The following is a 25,512-nucleotide window of genomic DNA, read 5'->3' as shown; positions in this document are numbered from 1 at the left end:
TCCTCCTGCCCTCTGAGCATCCTAATGACTCTCCTCTGGACTTGCTCCAACAACTCCATATTTTTTTGGGCATGGGTAGAGGGGGGAGGAGCACAGTAGTGCAGGTGAGGCCTCATGAAGGTGGGGCAGAGGGGGATTATCACCTTCCTGATCAGCTGGCCATGCTGTTTTTCATGCAGCCCAGGACTCAAATGGCCTTCTGGACTGCAAGCATACGTTGCTTTCTCATGCTGAGAAAGTACCTGACACAAGTGCAGGATCTTGCACTTAGGCCTTGTTGAACTGCAGGAGATTTCCGTGATCCTACTTCTCGAGTTTGTCGTGGTCTGTCTGAATGGCATCTTTCCCTTCAGCATGTTGACCGCACAGTTCAATTTGGTGTTGTAACAAACTTGCTGAAAGTACTCAATCCCACTGTCTGATGACAAAGATAAAATTAGTGCTTGTCCCAGTCCTGATCACTGATGTCCACCTGGATGCTGAGCCATTGACTGCAAACACTGTGAATGCTACCATCCAGCCAATTCCTTACCCATCAAGTGGACCAGCTGTAAAATCCACATCTTCCAGATGTAGAGCCAGTATTCCTAGGAAATCATTCTGTACTTCTCAGGATGTAAAATGCGTGAAATGCAGTAGATGACAGCCTTAGGGACACATACTGATATGACCAATCTGTTCTTGGTAGATGTTTCTCAAATGTTGTGTAGAAAAAAATACAATGCTAACAGAACACAATAGAACCACAGTAGAATACATTCACATTTGTATCCTGAGACATAATCTGATAGACTGTGAAAGGACAAAGCATTTGGGGGTTATTGAAGGGAAACGTTACTAGCTTAAATTTTTCTACTCAATGAAGTTAGCACCATTACACCAACAGAGGGAATTCTTACAAATCACTTTTCAAATTTGATGTAGAATATCAGCTTTCATTGAGAGATTTGATATGTTTGTTGCCTTCAGTTTGCATTGTAAACATTTATGAGAGAGGCTTGGCACTGGCGTGACCTGCTGCTTACAGCCCTGCTTCCTTCTCTTCTGCAGTTTTCTCTCTTCAGTTTTTGAGATCTCAAAAATACTTTTGATTATACATTGGGAAACTTTAATCTGGTTAAGTGGATATTTCCCTTCTTGTAGAACAGCAGATAGTTAAAGATGGTAGGAGTAGCAAAGCTAATGAAGTGGAGAAAGTTGTAAAACAAACAAACAAAAAAAAAGGTAAAACAAAAAACTGCAAGTGAAGGTTCAGATAGGACCAAATTTATTTTAACTCCTACAAGATTGATCAGAAAAAAAACTAGCTAGGAAAATGTGGGCTGTCCAATTCTTCATGTCTTGAAGTGAGGCAGAAATGAGGCAGAAGACTTCTGGAGGGTAATAAGTGGCCACCGAGAATTTACTGGTCTCAATATGAAGGCAAGAGGCTAAAATCTAGTGGAATGTATGAGGTCTGCTCTGAAAATAATGCTTTTTATTTTATTACATTGGCCCACAACCTCAGAAGTGGGTGTTGGTGGTACAGCAGTAGAGGCTGAACCTTCCCACCAGTATTCCATTACGTTTTCTTGCTGTGTCACAGATTATAGCAGAGGGGCACTCTGGCAGAATGTCATGGGAGTGCATATGAAGTTAAGATGTGTCATAGAATTCTTCTGTGTGGAAAAATCCATTAACAGTCATTGATGTTTGCTGAATGTTTACAGAGGCCAAACAATGGATGTGAGCACAGTGAGGCAATGGGTGGTGTGTTTGGTTACTTCTGTTGATGCATATTTGTACAAGCATGGCATGCAGGAGGCTCTTGTTCATCACTGGTGAAAATGCCTAGGTAATGGTGGTGACTATGCTGAGAAATAGTGTTTGTTAGCTGAGATTTGCTCTAGAAAACAGTATTATTGTTCCTTTTATCCATTGTCCTTTCCATGGAAATAAATAGGAGGCATTACTTGTGGAACAACCTGCTTAATGTAGAGCAAATGAGATTAATTGCTGATCCCTTGTGGCCTTTTAGTCTGTATTTTTTTTTTAAATGATTTTCATTATCTATCTTGGCTGTAGTGTTTGTGATGGAATGTCCTTTTGTGAAGGACAATTTCAATAAATCAGCAAGAAGTAAAAAATGGATGCAAAGGGTGTTTCCACTTATTCCTTCTTATGAATTTCTAAAATGTATGAATTAAATGTACAAGAGTGAGGTGGTGTATATGACTTAAAGTTTAGTCACATCGCATCTAATCAAGTACTCTTTGTACTCAGCAGGAAGCCTTTCACAGATGTTTTGGAAATGAATGCTTGCCAAACATTTGTATTGTCAAGAGTGCACAAGCTGTGTTGGTGAAATCTCTCTGCCAACACAGCAGCCGTAGATTTTTGCATAGTATCTTTGGTGAAAACTGATCCCTGTGAATTGCCTACTGGAACAGAAACTCTTCTACTGTTGAGTGGTGTGCTCTAATGTGTAGGCTTTCTGTAACTTCTTCATACAGTGGAAGCAGGGAATTCCTCAAATTCTGTGAAGGTTCAGCTTGGGTCTCTGCATGCCTGACGCTCAGAATTCTCTGTGGGCTAAAGCATTTCTAGTTGTATAATGCTACTTGTTATTTCTATCTCTCCATCTCTTTTTCTCTTCCCTTTGTTCATCCTTTGCTGAATTAAGCAAGACAATATAGTTTTGCAATTAATAATGGGATCATAGTCCCTAAGTTCTGGAGAATACAACAGAATTTTATTTTTTTTTAATTATTATTTTTGGTAGAGCAATGAGTCTTTGAAGATTATATGCTTTGAATTGTACAAACACTGTCTTCCCCACTTGTAGCATGGTGGATGGGTCAAATCTGTAGATTTCATCAAGCCTGATGTATCTTATTCTGAGTAGTAAATTGCTTCCCAATTATGGTTTTCTGGTCTTTTCTTCTATATTAATGTAAGAATTTGAGCCTGCACTTACGTGTTTGCTTTTTCCTTTTTTGTCTTTATTTCTGCTGTTGGCTGTTGCAGGTAATGGCAAACATGTGCAGTGGCTGCGTGGGAAGGATGGTGAGGTCTGGGTCTGGGTTATGGGAGAAGCCCCAGGTGACAAGCCGTATGAACAGATATCAGAGGAGCTAATAGCTGAACGCGCCAGGCAACAAGCACAGAAGGAGGCAGAAGAGCTATGGTGAGGATTTAAGAATCTGAATTCAGGGTCCACTTGGCATTATGGGACACATGGCCTTGTAGAAAGGTGTGAGGTAATGGTGGGTAAAAAATGGTAAGTATGTTTTGTCAACATTTGCTTTCATTTGTTTTTGGTGATTTTTCAATCTATGAAAAAATAAATTTTATTTTAATATTTAAAAAACAGAAATCTTCTTGCACAAAAAATTGTAGTGAATATTTTTCTTTTGGGGAATTTTGCTAAACTGTTGTCCAGTTTGTAAGTAAATAAAAAATAGGGAACTGGCAGAGGAGATTGCCAAGTTGCTCTCTGCTGACTTTGAAAGGTGATGGAGAATGGGAGAGATGCCTGAGAACTGGAGGAAAGCCAATTTATATCACTTTTCAGAAAGGAAAGGAGGGAGGACTCACCTGCATCCCTGGGAATGTGATTTTTTTTAATGTCATCTCCAAGCAATGTCATTTCCAAGCAGGTGAATGAGAAGCAGGTTATCTGGTGCGTAAACATGGATTCACCAGGGGAAAGTTGTGTTTGATGAGTCTGGTAGTCTTCTATGATGTCATGATCTGCTGAGTAGATGTGGGAAGAGCTGCAGATGTTGAGAACCTTGACTTAAGCAAGGCTTTTTACACTGTCTTCCATAATATCCTCGTAAGTAAGCATAGAAAGTGTGGGATAGATGAGCAGACAGTGAGGTGGATTGAGAACTGGCTGACTGACAGAGCTGAGGGTTGTGATCAGTGGCACAGAATCTATCTGGAGGTCTGTAGCTAGCAGTGTTCCCCAGTGGCCAGTGCTGGATCCCATCTTCAACATCTGCATTGGTGATGTGGATGAAGGGATAGAGTCCACCCTCAGCATGTTTGCCAATGATACAAAGCTGGGATGAGTAGCTGACACACCAGAAGGATGTGCTACTTTTCAGTGAGACCTGGTCAGACTGGAGAGGTGGATGGAGAGGAACCTTCAACAAGGGCAATTGTATAGTACTAAAATGAAAGAGGAATAATCATGCACATTGGTATGGGATAGAAGCTAACCTGCTGGAGAGGAGCTCTGCAGAGAAGTACCTGGGTGTCCTGGTGGACAACAGGTTGGCCATGAGATAGCAGCGTAGATAGCCCTTGTTGCTGAGAAGGCCAACAGTAGTCTGAAGTACATAAAAAGAGTGCGACCAGCAGGTTGAGGGGATTTATTCTCCCACCCTACTCTGCGCTGTTGAGGCCACACTTGGAGTACTGTGTCCAGTTCAGGGCTCCCCGGTTGAAGAAAGACAGGGGACTACCGGAGGCAATCCAGTGGAGGGCCCCAGAATGACTGAGGAACTGGAGCATCTCCCCAGCAATGAAGGGCTGAGCGACCTGGGGCTGTTCAGTCTGGAGAAGATGAGACTGAGGATGGGTCTTACCAATGCTTATAAATATTTAAAGTGTAGTAGTCAAGTGGATGGGGCAGGTTCTTTACACTGGTGCCCAGTGGCAGAACAAGGGACAGTGGATGCAGGCTGGAACACAGAAAGTTTTACCTGAACACAAGGAAGCACTTTTTTACTGTGACAGAACACTGGAAACAAAGTTTGCCCTGGCTCAGTTTTCACTGCAGCCCCTGCCTGTCCCGTGATTCTGTGTTTTGAGATGGTGAAATCAGAAAATATTTGTTGCATCTATGCCCACAACAGAGATTTTGTATGTGTAATGCTTTTTTTTTATTATTATTTTCCAATTGGCTTAATGTGCATGCTGCTTGTGTTAGTTCTTAACCCAGCAGTTCAGAAGCTGATTACTACAAGTGCCATGCTGGTGTTTCCAGTAGGGCTAATTCCAGCTTTCGTAAAGATTGAAAAGTCTTTTGATGCTTGATGTTGTGATGTTGTTGGGACGTAGGCCACCTGCTTCCTGCACTTAGTTTTGCAGTTCAGTGCACAGAAGTAACACATTAAATATTGGATTATTCTGTATTATTGCTTTTCATATCAGATTCTTCTTGCTTATAATGATTGCAGATTTAAGCAGGGATTAAAACTTCACTGTGTGTTCTGTGCTCCTTTTAGGCTGTCACAATTAATAAATGCTCTACTGTTAAAGTTTTGCTGACATTTTCACTGGTTTCACTATTTGAGAGAAAATAAATTCCCACGGTTTGCTAGATGGATAGGAAAAATCTGTTTTCAGCCAAGGAAGACAGGACATGACTGGAAAATAATAATAATAAAAAAATTGATCTCATTTAGAAGATGCTATATTAATGGGACATTTACTGGAAATTGAAAAAGTTTCTTGTCCAGATGGTTATCTGAAATCCATTCCTCAGAGGTTTCTTGTTAAGTGTGTTTTCTTTTGTATTTCCATGACGTTTAATTCTAATTATTTGTTGCAAACAAGGATCTACTACTGACTAGAATTTGATCTTCAATTTAAAAAAACCCTCAAGAACCGTGCCTTGAATTATCTTCAATCATTTTTATTTTCAAATTCTTTTCTGAAGGAGACAAAAAGAAGCTGAAATTACAAAGAAATTCCGGGATGCTATGGCTCAAGAAAAAGCCAGAATAGTAGCAGAAAAGTGGAAAATAGAAATGGAAGATCGAAAAGCAGCAAAATTGGAGGAGGAAAAGATTCAGGAGGATCTGAAGGTTTGCACAATTGTATTTAGGCTTTAAGTGTTCTTACAGAGATTCAAAATTCTTCTCAGCTTTGGTGCATGTTTATTAATAAGTTTTAAGAACCAAACTTGTGTTTTTTCATCCTGGAATATGCAAATAGCTACATGGTGCTCACCGGCACAGCTGGGTGAGTGATGGGGGAAAAAATTACATATCGCATTCGAAAGTGTCAGGACAATCATATGGGTTATTCAGCTCACACACTGATGGAATTGTTTAGTCAGCTCTACTGAGTGAATCATACTGGGGGAAAAATGTTCAATTGTGGAACGTATCTTTTTAAGCTAGTCTTTTTGAACATATTTGATGCATTTTGTGTGCATTGCTCATACATTTGACTTAAAAATTCTCTCTCCACATTCATTAAGGTAATGAACAGTGGATCTTTCTCCTTCTCAACATATGGGGAAAAGCTTTGTTTCATGAGGTTCACTTACCTGATTTTTATTGACACCATTGTGAATTATCCATAAACTCGGTTACAGTGTTTTAATGTTGGTTTGAAATACTTTTTTAAGATTCTCTTGTCAATGATAATTTGAAGACAAGACAGGAAATGCAGATCTCTGTTTCTTTCAATTTATTTTGTAATGATAAAAATAGGAAAATACAATTGTCTTAGTATGCAGAGAAATTATTCTGAGCCTGAGATGTGTGTTGTGGGACTGCACAAGATTGATGCAGCTGGGTTTCCATGGAGAAAACCTGTAGCAAAGCATGACTCCTAGGAGATCTACATGCAGCCATTTCCATCTACACCCTGCTCACTTTACCCAGTTGACAGTTGACTACTGTCATCTTTCTCTTCTTGGGATGGTGATTAAATGCATGGAAACTGTGGATGGAATCCTCACCTTGTCCCTCTGTAACAGGACAAATTTTGAAAATCTCAGTGTTTATTTATAAGGTTTGATTCCCAACTAAAGTCAGCAAGTTACTTGTCTATCTATAAACAGTGGGGTTGGGATTTGAGGATGGCTATATAGCAAAAAGCCTCTGCAGCATAAAGTTGCTGATTTACCTTTGCACAATTAATTTGAACTCATAGGAGAGAACAAGGCTTTTGAAAATTGATGTCAATGAGTAATGAAACTATACCTTTCAAGTAGCTTTATTAATGTGTGAATAATGAGCAGAGCAACTAATTAAATTGCTTTCCTTCCTCTACTTTCCAGAAAGCAAAGCGCTATTGAACTAAGACTGCTGCAGGCCTGTTCACTTGTGGCTCTGTGGTTGTTTCACAATGCATTTGATGGTCTAAATGTCCACAAGCTCACTGTTCTTTTGTTTCAAAGAGATTTTTTCAAAAACCTGAATGAGCAACTTATGAAAATTCAGTGGCCAGCAGTCGCTTTTTTTTTCTTTTAAGGAAAACTAGCCTTCCACAATTTGAAAAGAGTGGCACCAAATTCTGCTCATTGTACTTAGCTTGATGAGAAGGTCATGGGTCATGTCCTAGCAGCAGCAGCTTCTCTGTCCAGCAATTTATTTAATCTCTCTTGGTTCCTTGTTGAGAAAAAGATGAATTAATCAGTTTCATTATGTATGACTGCAATCATTGAAATCAGAAAAAAATGCACCTTTCATGAATGATTCAGGGAGTGGAATCAAATGCAGATCAGTTAGCTAGCCCACTTTAGCAGGTTTAAGATATTTAATGTGTTGGTACTCATCCTTCTGTGATAACAACCAGTATGTAGTTAAAGCAGTCCCCAAAACTAGGGAATGAAAACATCAGTGTCTGTTAAGGCTTTGTCCTCTTGAAGAATTTTGACTTGAGAGATTGGAGCTCTGTCTGTTCTGATATGCTGATATGTTTAATTTCTGACCACGCTGTATCACAAACTCTCCTTTTTAAAACACTTTTATATTCTTGACTTATCATGGGACTTTAAGGCTGCCTGCACTAGATAAATGATATCTCACATATCAAACTGATGATTCCTGTCTTATTTTTTAACACTATTGAAAAAAATATTGCATTCCTTGGTGTTTCTTAAACAGAAATGTCTTTAATTTATGATGTTAGAATATAAATGTTCACTGCTCTATTTTTGCAGTTCAAGAACTGCTATTCTTTTATGCATCTATTGCAAAGGACAAATAAGAGAGCCAATTACTATCATTAATCTTTTTCCAAATTCACAAAGGCTATGAGATCATAGACATCATTTCCTGCTTTTATCTGTCATTAAGAGTCTTGAACAATGTACAGAGCTAAGATAAATTAAAGATGTGATCTTCAGTGAGCCAGAAGAGGATAATATCCTTTAGCTACGTTTAGGAATGAGAGATACTGTCTCAGTTCTTTGTGGTCTCTGTAAAGCAAGAAAATATTAATAGTAAAGTGCTATCTGTATGACAACAACAGATACCTGTCAAATGTAATTATATAAGCAGAACTGACAATAAAGCTAGATTGTCTCTTGCAAAAATCCATAGGTATTAATCAAAAATTATGTATTGGGTTTAATTGACACTGTGTGTCTTCATGTATAAAATATTTAGTGGGACTTATAATGACATTGGCACTTTGGGAGAAATAATACTTATTTTTATCATAGGCAATAAGAGAGGAATAGCATTACAATTTCCTGCCATTATTTTAATTTTTATTGTTATTCAAGTGTTTATGACTAATTCCCATTGGGACTGTGTTGAGTGAAGGGGGAGTTTCTGCGTCCTGGCTGTTTTCATTGCCATGAAAGAAGGCAGGAAAGTAATAAGGACCACTTGTGCTTAGTAGACAGAGTACACTTCTGTCCCGCTGGCTTGGATGGGCTTTCAACATGTGCTTTGTGAGTGCTTTCCTGTGCTCGGAATGCTGTGGACCTGTTTTTTTTTCCAGTGGTTGCTGCCAGATATACAGATTAGAAATACAGTAAAATGTCACAGTTACTACTTAGAGTACTTTGCACTTCTTACAATCTAGCAATGAGCATTCTGTCCTACTTTAAAAAAAAAAAAAAAAAAGTTGTTTCCAAGTAAATATCAGGTAATTAAGTGGGCCTGTTGTTATGTTTAAGTGCAAATAAGCTGTAATTTCAGCTATGTGCTCTGTGCCAAGAAAACACTGAACTCTTTCCCAAGGATAGTGTATTCAGAATACAAGAATAAGACAACAGCTTCTTGACCGGATTTTGCATCTAACTCATTCTGAAAATCCTTTGAGTACATTCAATACCAACTGCAATATTTTGGTAATGCTTCATTTCTGTACTTTTTTGACACCACAGTTAAGATTTTATTTTTTATTTTTCTATGCAAATGTTTCTTTAGTGATACTGTAATAAGGCTGGTTTTTATCTTCAGCTGAGAAACAGATCTTAAGTTTTCCTATCCTATGTGCAATGAATTGTGACATGAACTTTAAAGAAAAATCCTTTCCCTACTAATGTGGGTACTGATTATGCTGCTGAAGCTGATGTCCTTATTCTAGACGCAGCATAAATATGACCTTTCCCATGGGTAAATGAGAACATATGAACCACTGATGGGGATAGTTGATGTACCAGGGATTTGAATTGTGAAAAAGAAACAAGCCATTAGGAGATTGTGCTCAAGAATGGTCTGCTCCAGCTCATGTAATAAATCTCAGATCCTTCCTAATCAGAATGAGTCCTCACCTTTGTTTTGTACTTCATCTAAAACATGGTCTTTGCAAAGCAGAGTGTGATGTTGGCACCTGCCCATATGAGATGTATGTGAATAGCATGTCCTGGGGCTCTCTGTTAGTGAAATGTGAATTTTACATAAAGCGCAAATGCACTGATGGTATTTGTCTTCATGCAAATGCGTGCATGGACTAGTGAAATGATGCAAACCCCCCGTTCCTCTTGAGACACTGATAGTAGAGAAAATATGTTTCTGCAAATGTTTTTCTTTCTGAGGCAAGTGGGAGGATTTTCTCAGAAAAACGTTGGGAAGTGGTTGGATGTATTTTTGCTGATGCATGCACACAGCTCTGCTGGAAACTGCCAGGTGGATTTGTGGAGAATGCTGGTCTCTGAAGTCCTGGTGTAACAGTGCTGCTGACAGCACACTGTCCTGGAGCCGAGGACCCTGGTTTTTTCAGAATCTCTTACTGAGGGCTGGGAGACCTAAGGCCTCAGATGTGAAGATGAGCTGTGCTCGCAGTACTCTGGCAGGTGGCCTGGACATCTGCCCTAGCACAAGGCTTTGACTGCAGGGAGTCCAAGTAAATGCATAGCAGCTGTGCTGCAGCAGGCTGCCTTTGGCTCTCAGGCTGCCAGGAACGTTTCCTGACAGCTTTATGCGTGGAGGGAATCCAGGTACCCTTCGTCTCAGAGAGGGCTGCTGTAAAAAACCCTCTGTGTGGGTTTTTGCCCCAAGCAGAACGGCAGTCGTTCAGCTGCCCTGCATCCTTCCTCCCGAGAGGAGCCCCAAGAGCCTCAGCAGCCAGAAACTCCATTTTCCATTGGAAAACAATGAGGTGATGTTTGTCTTGTCTCAGGGCATTTTAAAAATCATTCTGCAGCAGAAACTGAATACTGACCTAATCTTCTCTCATCCGTGTTGGACTGAAATACCTCAAGCTAACCCTGGCTAGGATTAAATATTATTTAGAGCTGGCTGAGGTAGAACTATCAAACACTGTGTGATGCACATTTACAATAACAAGTTTGTGGTAAATGCTCAAATGCCAGGGGCTAGATAAAATCATTTAGCATGTTCACATTCTTCAGTGGAGTTTAAGCTGTAGAGGATTACTCCTGACTATTGAATTGCCAGCATGATTTGTTGCAGCAGGTTGGTATTTGTTGGCAACTTGCAACCATGCACAGAATTGTCACCTTCCTAATTATTCTGGAAGACATGAAAGAATCACTGCATACAGTGCAGTCTCTCCCAGCTGCGAGGCAGAAGGTGATGGTTGGAGATTATTACAGCTCTTTTCTTTCAGCTCTATGTGAAGGATTAGGTTCGCAGGGAGAAGCAGATAAACGTGGTGCTGTTCTTTTTCCATTGGTGTAAGTGTGAAAAGTCCAATTGTTCATTTTCAATAAAAATTCACACTTTTTATTCATACTTATCCAAATGCTTACTCATCTGTCCTGTGTTGTGCTATGAATTGTCATTTCTCCTCACAGGCAGTTGTTCCCAAATATACTTACACATTAGTGCATTCAGGCACTAATTTGAGCAAATGCTATTTAAAATCAAACTTGCTCAAAAATATAAAATGGTGCAAAACAAGTTTTGTCAATTCAGAGTCAAGTGCTAGTGTTGAATGTTTTTGTTATTATTTCTTCTTTGACCTAAAGATCCTTGTTCCCACTAAAGAAAAAAAGCTACGCTTTTCTTAATAGCCACTGCTGCTTTCCATAGAGAACTGAATTGGGTTCTTTTTTTTTGTTAGGGATTTTCATCTTTATACTACAAATTCTTGAACAACAGCTGTATTGAAACCAAACTTCTGACAAATCCCTTGTGTGATTCAGGGAAATTGCTGAGGTAGATTCTTGTGGGGTTTGTTCTGGTAGTTTTTGTTTTGTTTGTTGGTTGGTTTTGTATTTAAGATGTTGAATAGAAACATTTTGATAATTGAGGATTACCTCTATGCTGATCTGCCTTCCTGAAAGGATAGACTCCATGTGGTGGAATTTTTTTTGAAGCAGTGCAATTGGGTGGATAACATTCACCTCGTAAGAATAAAGCACAGCTGATTGGATGCTTTTTCCAAGAAGGAATTAAAAATGTTTGCTAGCAACTGAAATAAGAAAAGTCTTGTTCTGCAGGAGATGTAAAAGGGATTTTTTTTCTTCTGAAGAAGCTTCTGGGCTTTGAAATCAGTGCTTCATAAAAGCATTGACATTTCAGAAATAATGAAGTGTCCACTCAACTAATCTTCTTAAGACTCAGGAGATAACAGTGCGAGGACAATGTTAGAAATAATCAGAGAGTCTGGCATTAATATATGAAAAACTGAGTGAAGAACAAAACTGGGCTTTTCTTTCTCAGAAACAGTAAGATCAGCCTAATTTATTGTTCATCATGTATGCTATAAAACCCCTATTCACTACCAATAAGTTTTTCAGGTCTTTTGATCTGGTTTAGTAGAATCAAAGGGACCTCCTCTGCTTACTAGCGGTGCTCAGCTGAGCTAAATGGAGAAATGTTGTTTTCATTTACTTGAGGAAATGGAAAAATTGCAGAATTCTTGCAAGGGTATAGATTTGCATTTGTTCCATTTTCCCACTTAAAATGTTGATTGTTGCTGCTAAATTGCTTACTACTTCTCAGTCTTTTTTAATTGTCAACGGACAAAAGCATTACAGAGCTGTGTCAGCTGTCTGACTGTTCAAAAATCAAAGCACCCTGGTGAAACTCAAGGCATCTGTCCTTGTTTATGCACTGTTATTTCCACATTCATGCAACTACAAGATGTTATTTTTCTTAAACATGGCATTGTGTCATTCCTAACTGGAACAACCAAACAGTATTGATTCTTTTTGGGTCTTCATTAAGCTTCTATGAGTCACAAATGGTGAATAACAGTATTATTTGCTTTGAAAAGCTGTCTTCAGAAAAGAAGTTGAATCATGCTCCTTTAATTCCGGTTTTCAGTTAACAAAAAATTACGTATGCAGTGCTGGAGAGAATTAAAAAAGCAAACAAGCAAACAAACAATAACCCTTGCCATGGTGGATAAAATTTTTCTTGATTCTCAGATGAGTATTCCAGATGTATTTCATCACTGGAAAAACACAGATGATGGTTACTCTTAAATGTGTTAAAAAGCAATGTTGTTTGGTAACATCTTCCAACAGGAAGAACCAAAATGTGGAAAATTAGATGACTTTTTGCAGGAATAACAGCTTGGTTATGCTTTTCCTGATGCAGCCTGTGAGTTTAGAGTGTATTCAAAGTCAGGTTTTTCATCCATCTCACCACTCAAATTTGTAATTCTTATTGAGATAGAGCACATATTGTGTTGGTCGTGCTGTGAATCCTGCTGTGCTGAAAATTATGAAGATACCTGCTTTCAGATTGTAAAGTATGGCCTTAGAAAAAGTTCAAAGTGCACAAACAGGGTGTGAAGGAAGCAAAATATATCTGATTCCCCTTCGAAAGAAGGAGCAGTCTCATCTGAACTTAATTTCAGACTGTGTCTTAAAGAAGAAAAAGAAATAACTCATGCAAAGCCCCATAGTTAAGACCTGCTCGCTGAATGAAATATATGAGCTCTGAAAATTGATCAGTCACGTTGTTGCATTTGAGAAAGTTGTTTTCTGGTTTAATCCTATTTTTTTCTTTCTCTGTGCTGATCTACTGCCTGTTTCATTGTAATTAAACATTAAAATCCCACCCAAAAGAAGTTAGTAAACTTCTGGCCTTTCACAAACCAAAAAAATCCCACACACAACTGTTTAAGGAAGACAGAAGTATCTCTCCCAAGTCCCTAATGTAAAAGCAGTTTCACCACAGTTTATTCAGCTGGATCAGTTGCTTCATGCTAGACATTTGATAACAATTTACAATAACTGACAATCTACCTGGGCTTCATTTCTAGTTTGGGTTGAGTTTAGCTGAGTTTGTAATTGAGGGTGGATGAATACTCAGAGACTACTAATGAAACTATTCTGCATAAGTTTCTTATTGTTGTGGTTATAATGTTTTTTCCATTATTCATTCAAGACCTCTGTTCTTAATGAGATAATTATTTACACAGCACAAACTTCTTAGTTTGTAGTAGCAGTCTTCCTAGTTCAACAAAATAAATTCACTTCTCTTCCTAAGGTAATAGTGAAAAATACAGAAAAACAGATGTGGGTCCCTATTCCTGCACTAATTAGGTACCTTAGTTATTGATAGTATGTAGAAGGGCATCCATAACATTACTCTATGAGGTTTCCATCTCTTTGATAGTCTTCTTGCACAGGATATTTTTGTGTGTTTAAGTTACATCTTGCAAAGTGTTTAGCATATGCTGGAGGATCTGACTTTCCTCCTGGAACGTAATGGTCTTGATATTTGAAGAACATTGTTCTCTGTGTTGGTTATGAAGACACACAGTGACAGTTGCTCAAGTAAGAACGCTAGTAAATCTGATTCAGAGTAGTACAGATCTTAGAAAAGATGTTATAGCAGAAATGCTAAGTCATGGGTTGAACCAGTGACTGAGCACCTAGTGGAAAGGCAGGCTAAGCCAGGGAAGCTCAAGTGCATGCCATGCAGTTGAGATTGGAAGGGCTGGAGCCAGGATCCACCCCTTCTTAGTTCTCACTGAAGTGTTAGCAGTAGATGTGACGCTATATCTCTGGAGATCCCTGTCTAGCTGAGATCTTCCAAAGCTCTTTTCCTTCATTTCTGTTTCTGTGGTTCCTGCATTTGTGTTCGTTCTTATTTGCTGTAGCTGAAGACTCTGCCACCTTGCTATTATCATCCCATTATATCATTACAGATGTATATAAAGCTAGAGTGGGAGCGATGCCTCCAGTATAAGTCTATGTGTATTGAAAACAAGAGTGCTACTTCTGAATTATAGGATAGCGCAAGTTCAGGTGCCATGTGATAAGGTGTTTTCCTCATATATTTTAGATCTTTGGTCCTTTGAAGTTCCTTATTGCTGTGATTTCTATTATATTATATGGGATAAAACTCTTAAGTTAAAAGAAAACTTTTTTCAAGATACCATAGTTACTTTGGTCAGAAACAACTGAAGCAGTATCTGTACAATCAATGAGTATACAGATTATATAGTATGCCCAGGAGTTTGGCTAATGTAGCTATTATATTAGAGTAGGAAAGAAGAACAATCACCCTATCTTGGGCTTCTGTGGTAAACTCCAGTGGAGCAGGTCTCCAGAAGAGATCCATCCCTACTGGCGGTCAGCTCTTAAATGGTTCTAGGAGAGGTGGAGTCAGGATCCACCCTTTCCTGCAGCACAGGTGAATTGCCTTCACCTGTGCTCCTGTGGCTGACTTACTGCTCACCTCAGGTGATCAATCAGAGGTTCAGGCTGTGATTTAGCAGCCCTGTAAAAGTGTCCTAACTTGGCATATTCTTCTGTTTCAGTCATTTCTGTTTTGCTTCGTTTTGCTTAGAAAAGAGAAGAAGAGGAAAGACAAAAGGGTGAAGAACAAATAAGGCAGCAGGAGGAAATCCGAGCAAAAGAGCTGTATTTGAGTCTCAAGCAAGCTCAGCAGCACAGTCAGCACAGCGATGATGACCAGGAGTGGGAAGAACAGTGTGAGTAAAACCATCTTCTCAAGATTTATGTGTTTCTGGAAGACTCCTATGTGCTTCTAGAGTGAAAGGAAGTGTTGCAAAAAAATCTCTTGTGCCTAGAGCAATGCAAAATGCTGTATTATTTTTCAGAAAATCACAAACTTATTTTAGAAGTGAATGCTTCTATGAGTTTACCGAATACGTTTCTGATTAACAGTCTATGTCAATGACTCAAAAAAATGTATCAACTAGAATGGATGGACACACTTATTCAGATGCCTTGTTCTCTGCTATCTCTGAAGAGGTAGAATCTGTCTTTATCTGTGTTTTAATTCCTTCTATATGTTAATGGGATTGAGATATGATTTCAGCTCTTCAGTTTGAGGGATTACAGTAAATAATACTTACATTGTTTCCCCCCCCAAAAAGCTTATGGAGATGCTCTCCCTGTATGAAGACAATTTCTTTTTAGCCACTCTGAAATCATTTACTGTCATCTTTGTGGTTAATTCATAAATACAATTTATTTTTTTTTTTTAAAGACAGTAAAGAACAGGGCAAGCATGTGACTCAATGTATAGACATATATTGTAGATATAACCTTAATAGATTGTTGTGAACAAAATGTAGGTCTACTTGCTCTAGAGTCTACTGTAAAACTAACTGTAGAAGTGGGAAATATGCATTTTCTTGGAGGAAGAATATTATTATTTCTTGCAGCAATACTTGTTTGATTATTTTTCAGAAAATGTGATGTTTGTAATGTTATAGCTCACTTGGGTGTATTCTATTAATTATGTGCAGTGCAAAGTTTAATCAACTAATACTGAGAATAGAGCTTTATGGAAATGACAAATAGCATGTGCATTATGTGAAATACCTCATGAAGTAGGAGAAAATATTGCTTTACTGTTTCAGAATATGCTAAGAGTTTTTTTTTATAGCGTTGGTAATCACTTCAGCAGTTCCTGAAGACTAGTTACTGAAGTCCTATTACCTGAAATTTATGTGACAGAGAATCGTGCTAACAAAGTGAATTAAGATTATATAAGATACACTGGTGCCATTTTCCAAGGTGGTAGCAGGCTAGGCTTATTTTTGATCAATAAAACTTCTGCATGTTACACTGTCAATAAAGAAAAGGTAATGATTCCTAAATCACCTAAATCTGGGTGTATGTGTTTATTCTGAAAGGAAAACTGTAGCTTTCTGTGTTTGGACTAAATTAGGTCAGAAATGGTCTTTAGTTTTGTTGAAAATTAGATGTTGTCAATTACTACCAGCTACCAACATAGCATAGAGGATGGGATTATGTATTCCATGGTAGATAAGGAAAGAAAATACTTCTGTAACCGTGTTACAAAGAAAAGTGCAGCATATTTTTATACTGAGAGTGGCAACAAAAAATATTCTAAAAATTACTAATAAAAGATATAATTTTTTTATTACTGCAATTATTTTACTTTGATGCATTGAAGAGAGAAGTGAAGGTTTTGAAATCATTTCAGTTTTCTCAAGGAATCCTAGTTGTACAGGGACAGATATCAGAAATGCAACAAAGGAATTATGAGAAGAGGCAGAGGGAAAAGAAACAAGCTGTGAGAGACTTGGACCATTTCTTTAATAGCATTCGGTGTCAGTCCAAAAAAGATTTCAAGTACATCATATGTTGACTGACATAATGGTTATTTTTTCTTATGTAACCTTTGGTTGGAGTGTTTTATGTGTTTATGTGAACTCTAAATTACTGGTCCATCCCTTGTCACCCTCACTCTATATACTTTGCTACCTGTATGGATGTATCTTTGTGCTCAGAAGAGTGACTGACTGCAGCTCAGATAATTTGAGATACCAAGTGTTATCACCAGTAACAGTGCTGCTGTGGCAAAACAAAAGGTCAGCATGGTCTGGTTGGCTGCACCATGGCTAATGTTTGCAGCCTGCTATAAATTCTATACTCTCAGAGTTTATGCTGTTATCAGGAATTGATTTAGCATTAAACTAACTGCAGGGTAATGACTGGAGTGTATCATATCTTTGTTTATCCTCTTATGCTTATCTCATTGTCTCAATTTATCCCAGTTGATTTGAGGGCTTAGAACTGTGTTCCATTAGCAAATAGCTGTGACAGTTTAAGATATGAAGAGGTAGTGTTTAGTGCCTTGGTTGAAACCAGTTCCTGGGCTGGTTTAAACTCTGCCATCCGACCGCAGTTTCCTGAGGAATGTTCATATCTTTCATTCCCTTAACTTTGCCAAAACATAAGAACCTTCAGCAAACAGACAGCAACAAATATTTGGAAGAGGAAACGTGTTAAACTGCTAGGGAATGAGCTAGTGTTCAGGTTCACCAGACTTCTCAGCTTTAAGTTCAAATGACATTGTTTTTCTCCCTTTTCATGGCAATCCTTTCATTGTATCTTCATGTATTTCTTCAGCACACTGAGAGGAAATTTAGTCAAGGTGGGCAAAGTTGTCCATTTGTCATCTTTCCTAAGCAAGAAATAAATGCATGAATGTGTGAGAAAGGTCTAAGCAGGCATAATATTAACATGTTTTGTCTCCTGCCCACCTGCTATGGAGACCTTATTGCCCAGTAGGAGCAAGGTTAAGCTCCTTTGTGTCTTGTGTCCTTGTAGCTAGTCCTTCATATTCAACAGTACTGGGGTCAGTACCGAAGAGGAACAGAAGCGCCTAGTGCAGCTATTGTGGAGAGCAAATGTAGCAATGATATTGATGACAGTAGTAATTTATTTAGCAGATGAAATTTAGAATGTGATGAGAATTCATCTCTCCTTGTTGCATTATCCCCTCAGTTTACTGCCAACGCGATAAGCAAAGTGCTGCTAATATTAGTTTCTGTTGTTCTGTTCAGTTTGCTTCTGTGGTTTGCTTGATTGTGCCAAATAACAAAAAAAATCCCGTAGAACTGCTTTGTTAATTGAAATAGCTAATTTCAGTGCTTTTTAATATAATAAATGACAAATGTGGAAAAGCCTGAAAAAGCTCCACTTTATGTGCATAATTGCTACTAAATCATTTTTTCCTTCGTATGTGTTGGGGTACTATAGAGGGCAGTTGCAAGTTAATATGTGGAGTATTTAGGTTGGCAGATGGGAAGATGAATAGTATAAAGGAATTATTCAGATAGTCCACTTTCCCAAGCTCTTATTCTGAGAAGTGAGAACTGAAGCTAAGCTTGGATAGAAGAGAATGTATTCTGATTGGTTTTGAATCTTTCTACAGGCTGGTCTATTTTGTATGTTTCTAGAGTTTTCAGGAAACGATACTCTATGCTATGCTCTCTTAGTGTGACTCTGTTGTGTGAGACCGGAAATGAGGGTTTTACATAGCATAATATGAAAACTTGTAGCTTAAACATTCCTCTGCTTGAATAGTGCAAAAGGCATTCTGTCAGTACATTGCCAACTTCCTGCAAACTGCACCAAGGAAAGAAATGCCTGGATACTGTCTGACCAACCTTACCCCTCTCCAGACAGTTAATAAGCCTGAAAAGATGCAAATAGATTTGAGTGACTTGCTCTGTTCATATTTTTACATCTTTTCTGAAGCACCCACCTTTGGTCTCTGTTGGAAATGGGATATCAGGCTGATCTGGTAGAACCTCTTCTATAATTTTGTGTTTTACCACAAGGTATGCCTATGAACTTGTTGAGGTTCAAAGGATTTTATGTTCTTCTGATACTTCCACAGAAATTCAAGTGGAGGAATTTACTGGCAGGAACACTTGATAAAATGCTGATTTTTAAAGCAAACAGCTCCCATTTCAGCTATGCATTACATAAGCAAATGCTCAACCTGAAGTATGTGCTCATAGAACTTCAATAGATCTCAGAGCACATTGCTGAATAGGGATGGAATTATTGACATACTTTCAGATCAAAAGATTGCTGAAGTCAAGTCCTGTTGCAGAATATTTGTGGGAAGTTATTTCCCAGTTGTGGAAGAGAAAACACCATGTGATTTTTGGGTTTGCACTCAGAAAATCTGCGAGTTGAATTTTATTTATCAAGCACTCATTTTGAATTACTCATGAACAAGCTTTCAAGAATAATTAACAAGGGTAAAACTTAAGAAAAATCTCTTAAAAACAAACAAACAAACATGTCTGTGGCTTTTTTTTTATTTCCATATATCTCCATTTATAACTCACAGCTCTTCAAAATCATAACATGTATTATAGAAAATGGAGAGTTCCTAATCTTACAATTGACGTGCTTCACTGACCACACACAGCACAAATTCATCCTAATCTGAGTTAAAAGATTTGTTAATACAACTTTTCAAGGGCTAGATAAGCTTATATAATATAAATAAGGATTCCCCAGCCCGAACTCAAAATATGAAAGATGGTGCTGCATTTTGACTCAAAAGATTGTTTAGACTGGCAGAGAGAAATTATAGATTCTCAAAAAGCGTCCAAGATGGAGCAAACTCAAGTTAAGACCACATAGATACAGGTCTGCATTTCTACACAAGGTACAGTGTAGAGCACAAGGTACATCAGGGGAAAAGTTGCTTAATTTCACCCGAGCTGCAGAAGGATGTACCTGTTCTTGTTCTTTGTACTTAACCAACATCTGAAGAAGAAACCTGATGGTGGAGGTGGACGTATGGGCTTGGCTGAATGGTAAATTTTGTGCATAAACTTGAAAAATCAATCAAAATCCTCCTTTTCCAGGGTTGAAATTATTCTGAAGTTATTCTGGGATATAAATTTGCAGTAATTCTTGATGCTAGATAGATACCTACAGTGATGATTCAGATATTTTTGAGGACAGGAGATATTTAAATATCTAGTCTTCTTACAGAAAATACCGATTATTAAATGTTGTGCTTTGCATAGGGGTCACGCCAAATGTACACTTACTGTAAAAGCGTCTTCTGTCAGCAAGTCAATAATTTAAATAATCAATTAAGAGACCTTGTACACCCCCATGTTCAGTGATGCAGTTCTTCAGACATTTCATCTGGAGAATTTTAATGAAAATTCTTCATCATGGGAAAGAGATGACTATATGTATGTGTGTGTTTATGTATATATATACTTTTACATATATATATATATACACAGAGATGTGTAGACTTGCATATGAATAACTATACATAGATATCTGACTACAGTTTTCTCTATTCCTACACATTTATAAATGTACATGCATATGTATATGCGTTTACATACATGAACACAAGCATGTGTATCTATATGTATAGGGATGGGCAAGGCTGCACATCAGATATCCATTCTGAAATTTTTTGGAATGTTAATGATTGACAGTTGAAAAATATGTTCTTTTTTCCCATTATTTTGCCATAAGAAACATTTATATTTGATACTGCTTGGGAAAACATAGTTCAGGTCTCAGGCATCTGATGATATAGATTTATTAGCTAGCAAAAAGACAGTAGGAATGTCTGTTGAAAAATCTATTGCTGAGGAAACTTGAGCATGAATACACCTTGTTGTTTTTCCTTTGCCAGTCAGTCTTTACATCAGTAGAAAGGAATTCTGAAAAGCTCCATGCAATCTGCCCTCAATCTGTTTGTAAGGAACAATGACTGGTTTCTAAATGTCCTACCCAGATGTACTGTACTCATCTTCCTTGCTCTCTCTCATATTGCTGCTAACACAAAGTCCACATTTAAAGCAATCGCTGCTCGCTGGCTTTGCAAAGGATAAATCATAGAAATTTTGTATCTAGTACACTTGACATACTGAAGTAGCATATTTAGATAAGATTATCTACCCTTAAAAAGAAGGACCTGTAAGATAAATAGTGGAACACAGTACTCAATTTTTTGTACTGTATGGCTGTTACTGCATTTAGCTAAAATGACAATGTGTGTATTTAAGTGAAAATACATTGAATTTGTGCGCACAGGAAGTAATGATGACTCGTTTATTATTCTGTCTTGGTTTGTTTTAAGTCGTATATATCTTTCTACCTATAATAATACTTTATAACTAAACTTAGAGGTCTTCTCTCATTCCTTCATTTGCCTAGAGTGTTTTATTTTGTTTTCTGTTAAGCACTTTTCATAATTCAGATAAATCTATTATAGCCCGTGCTTGCTGTAAATCAGGAGCATAAACCAGAGGCATGCAGCCTAATGAAATGCAGCTGTCTGGTATTATATCATGCATTCCAAGTCACAGGTACAATCACAGCAGAGTAGGAAATAGCATGTGCACTTCATGAATTGGGTATGATCTGACCCAGGATAGTCATGGCAGGATTGATAATTGCTGCTGGAGGCAATAGCGTGCTGCTTTAATATTTGCTTCACTGAATGTTAAAGGTTTGTTTTGCACTGGAATAATTTTCCTGCCTGAAGTTATTTATGTCTGAAAAAATCATCAAAATGGAGCTTGAAGCACCGGGAAAGAGCAGATAGATGACAAATATTTGCATATTCTTAGTGCATTTAAGTCACACCAGTTTGACAAGGAGATTGTTAGTACGCTGTTTTTAAAGTAAAGAAGCTTTAGTGAAAGATGTGTGATCTGCGATGGCCAGAGCTGCAGGTCCATCATTTTAGGCTATGGAAATTAGTTTGCTTTACTTAGGTATTCCTGGTCAGTGCCACTGATACGTGTGTATTAGAATGATAAAATATCCTGAGATGGGATATTCCCATAAGGATCATCGTGTCAATCGAATGTGCCAGACCAGACTCTGGGTCTTTATATATAATTTCAGAGACTGAAATAGGAAACGATAACACCATCTGTAGCATCAGAATACCCTTTACACTGACTATTCATTTTCTCTGCTGTTCCTGAAACAATTTTTTCACTGGAGTTTTTAAGATGGAGATGTTTATGATTTTAAACATTGTAATGATGATAGCGTCCACTTTTAGAAAGAGAGCAAAGTTAACAAATACAGCAATCTAAATACCAACGCAATTGTATGTTTTGGGAAAACCTCCTGCAGTTCTAGTTATGTGCATAGCTGCTCAAGCAATAATTAATATTCTCTCTTGAAATGCATAACTTGATCAACCACTAGTGGAAAAGATGTCCTGCAGCAGAATTTCTCTTATTACATCCAGTGCAAGCCTCAGATGTAATCACAGTCTGTGGAGGCTCAGTTTTTGCCTGTAGCGATCAAGCCATTGATAGCACAAATTTGGCACACTTCCTCTGCTGTTGGGCCTGTATTTGAAGCATCAGGGAGGTTATCTGCTTAGTTTTCTCACTGATAGCGCATTGTAATTGGTGTGTTCTTAAAATCAGGTAACATGAGTAATAATGACATAAATAAGGGCAAATGTTAGTATTTCATGTATTTCAAAAGCTTCTCCTCCTGATCCCCCTCCTTCGTTGACTCAGTGCGCCGTTCCAAAGCTGCGGATGAGGAAAGGAGCCACAAAGCACGCAGAGCACGGGATGAGTACAGGCGGCAATCCTTGCGGGCCATCCAGAAGGGCAGAGTGGCTGATCTGAGTAATTTGTTCCAGGGAACCAGACTGAATAACGATCAGGAGGCAAAACTGAACAGCAACAGTGCGAGTCCTTTGCTGTCTCGTGCTGTGACATCCAGGTTAGTTTGTGCAAGCGTAACTTGAAAATGCATATTCTGTTGAACTGTTCCCTTTCCAATTACTGCCTGTCTAAACAAGTTCAGTGTTTTTTTTATGTTCTCACTGTCTTGTTCTTTCACTACGACCAGAGCAAGAGTGTTTTTAGGGTGGAAACAACTGAATACTTAATGCCAACTAAATTATTTTTCAGGCAGATTTGTGAGAGCCCATACAGAGAGATGGGCCCATCAGAAATCATGATCAGGTTAGTATACAAGGCTCTGATGTAGAGAAAATCAAATGGACAAATTCTTAGGTGAGTCTTAACACTCAAGCCTGAAGCTCTCTGCTTCTCAATGGATCATAGAATCATAGAATGGCTTGGGTTGAAATAATGATCATCTAGTTTCAACCCCCCTGCTATGTGCAGGGTTGCCAACCACCAGATCTTTGACAACACGTTATGAATAGTTGTCATACTCCTAAATTTCAAAGAGTTTTCTCTTGGCAAACTCAAATGTTTTTGGTGTTTTCTGTTTATTAATCTTTCATCCAACCATTCAGGGAGTACTGTGTAAAGAATTCAGCATATAAGTGCTAGAATGTTTATTAGTCACTGTTTTCCTGAATACATCTTCTGTCATTAATTTGGCTTCCTGCAATGATAATGACAATGTGAATTCTGTCAGAACAGTAGCATTAAATGCTGAAAGTGACAGTAGATCAAACTTTGCTTTACCAATTTGTGTTGCACCAGTGAGGAGTCCCCTCTTGTGTGGAAATCTGTTCTGCTCTGACAAATAAGTTCTTTTCTGTGTTATGTTGAATCAGAAGACCTCTGACAATAATAGCAAGAGCTGCTTGAGATGGAATCAAAATATCACTGGCTGAGAGATAGCAGAATATTTAAAATTGCCATCAAATCAACTTGTCAGAGGTGTTATATTTTTCTGAGCTACTTAAATAAAAGTCTTCTTTGAAATGTAGTACTATAAACACTAATGAAAATGATGTATTTTAAAACAGATGATCTGTAACTTGTAAGAAGAAGTTCTGTGCTTCTGAAGCGAGGATACTGTCATTAAAATTTGCCCAGGGAGGTTGTGGATGCCTTGTCCTTAGATGCGTTCAAGGCCAGGCTGGATGTAGCTCTGGGTAGCCTGGTCTGATGGTTGGTGACCCTGCACACAGCAGGGGGGTTGAAATTAGATGATCCCCAAGGTCCTTTTCAACCTAGGCCATTCTGTGAATTTGGTAGTACCAGACATGAATGTTTTGAAAAAGGGGTTGAAAAAATACTGAGGTATGTTCTGATGGTTATACAGCTCATGTTCAATACTGCTTATCTATTATAAGCTATGCTTTAAACATGTATAGTGATTCAGCATATATGTAAATGTATATAGATCAACTTCCTACACTTAATACAAGTACGGTGAAGAATGAATGTAGGTATCTAAAATTTTCCTTCTCTTGTGAGGTGGGAATTCAAGGGGGAGATGTACAGTATGTGGTTATTTATAGCTGGTCTGAGGCAGACCTTCAGCCTAAGGGAATGCAGGTTTAGGGTCATATCTCTAGTTTTTTCTATGTGGTGCACAACCCCTGTAGTTTTACCTTCTCCTGTCAGTTTATTCTGCTTTTTCCTTTTGTTCCTTTTGCATACTGTGCTTACATTTTACTTGTACTTTTGTGGCGGTATTTTTCTCTTCTGTCATGTATGAACATGTTTGACAACACTAATGCTATAGAAAATGATAGTGATTTTGAGATCTGTCTTTGGGCAAAAATAAATAAATTTCACAAGCCTTTCGCTGTTAAATAGTATAAGTAGAGCAAAATAAGTTAAAAAATGGAAATGGGTTGAAGGGCTTTGGAACTCAAATGGCTTCCTGTTTCTTTATCGAGGAAAGCTATTAAAAAAACAGAAATAAGAAACATACATAGGATTTTTGTTTATTTCATTAAGTGCATATCTGTGTCTGAATCTTCACTTTCTCCACTCACTCGTATGTTTGCATCTTAAAATTTGGTTATGAATGTTGGTCAGATCTACCCATGTGTTGATGGAATTTAGCAGTTACTTTGGGCTTCATCACTCGATGTTAACAAACTCAATCACTATTTTTATTAACTTTCATATCATCAAGCAGACATCATCTATCTTTTTTCTCTTATTCATTTCTAAAGATAAGTTTATTGACATGAATTACTGAACCTCACATGTCAGTTTCATGTTTGGTGCTTTCTGAGTTGACGTTTTATTACTAGTTCTTCCATTACGTTGTCTGGAAATACCTGATGTTAAATAGCAGCTTCGTGGCAGGTGGGCTCAGAAAGCAAGAAATAGGTAGCTGGCTACTGTACTGCTCCGTATGAAGAGTATGTCTGTCTTGCCAAATGAAAGTGACGTTATACTACAAGTGGACATACCTGCACCAGCTTGAAGATTTGATAACTTTCGTTAACAATTTGAGCACACAGAATTCCACGGGATTTCAAACAGAAATCCATAGTAAAACCTCCCTTCTATTTGTGTTACCAGGGTAAATGAGACTGTGTGCTTGACTGGAACACAATCACGCTTCGTTTTTGATACTATAGAGCTACCTTCAGTCCTTATGTAGGATTGCTGGATGTGTTTCCCATATATTTTACCTGACTTGCCTTTTACTAGCTAGTATAATCTAAAATACTTATAAAGTTGTAAGGGAAGCTGGCAAATCGAGAGTGCTAAGACAACATAAGGACTTAAACCAAACATTTCCTCTCTCATGCTCGGTGATTTAGGTAAAGGAAATATTATAGGTGATTCTGGATTAGAATTTCTTGCCAGGGCAAAATTCTAAGCAGGAAAAAAAACTACTTGTGAAAGTTAGGTGGAATACAAAGGCTGCCTGAAATGCCCTTTGCAACTTTCGTGATAAATTGTTTTTTCAGTTGT

At 38.0% G+C, this 25,512-nt stretch overlaps 1 protein-coding gene across 1 annotated transcript in view; it reads left to right on the top strand.

Annotated features, from left to right (window-relative positions):
• The window catches only part of SH2D4B (SH2 domain containing 4B), a 67,448-nt gene that overhangs the window by 11,969 nt on the left and 29,967 nt on the right, over positions 1–25,512 (top strand). The window contains exons 2-5 of the mRNA XM_052677650.1: positions 3,007–3,166; positions 5,651–5,798; positions 14,898–15,042; positions 22,378–22,588. Of these exons, the coding sequence (XP_052533610.1) occupies positions 3,007–3,166; positions 5,651–5,798; positions 14,898–15,042; positions 22,378–22,588 (664 nt within the window). The remainder of the gene's footprint in view (positions 1–3,006; positions 3,167–5,650; positions 5,799–14,897; positions 15,043–22,377; positions 22,589–25,512) is intronic.

This window comes from Tympanuchus pallidicinctus, unplaced genomic scaffold, assembly GCF_026119805.1.
Source record: "Tympanuchus pallidicinctus isolate F22 unplaced genomic scaffold, pur_lepc_1.0 scaffold16, whole genome shotgun sequence".
Lineage (NCBI taxonomy): Eukaryota > Metazoa > Chordata > Aves > Galliformes > Phasianidae > Tympanuchus > Tympanuchus pallidicinctus.
This window is presented reverse-complemented; position numbering and strand designations above follow the sequence as displayed.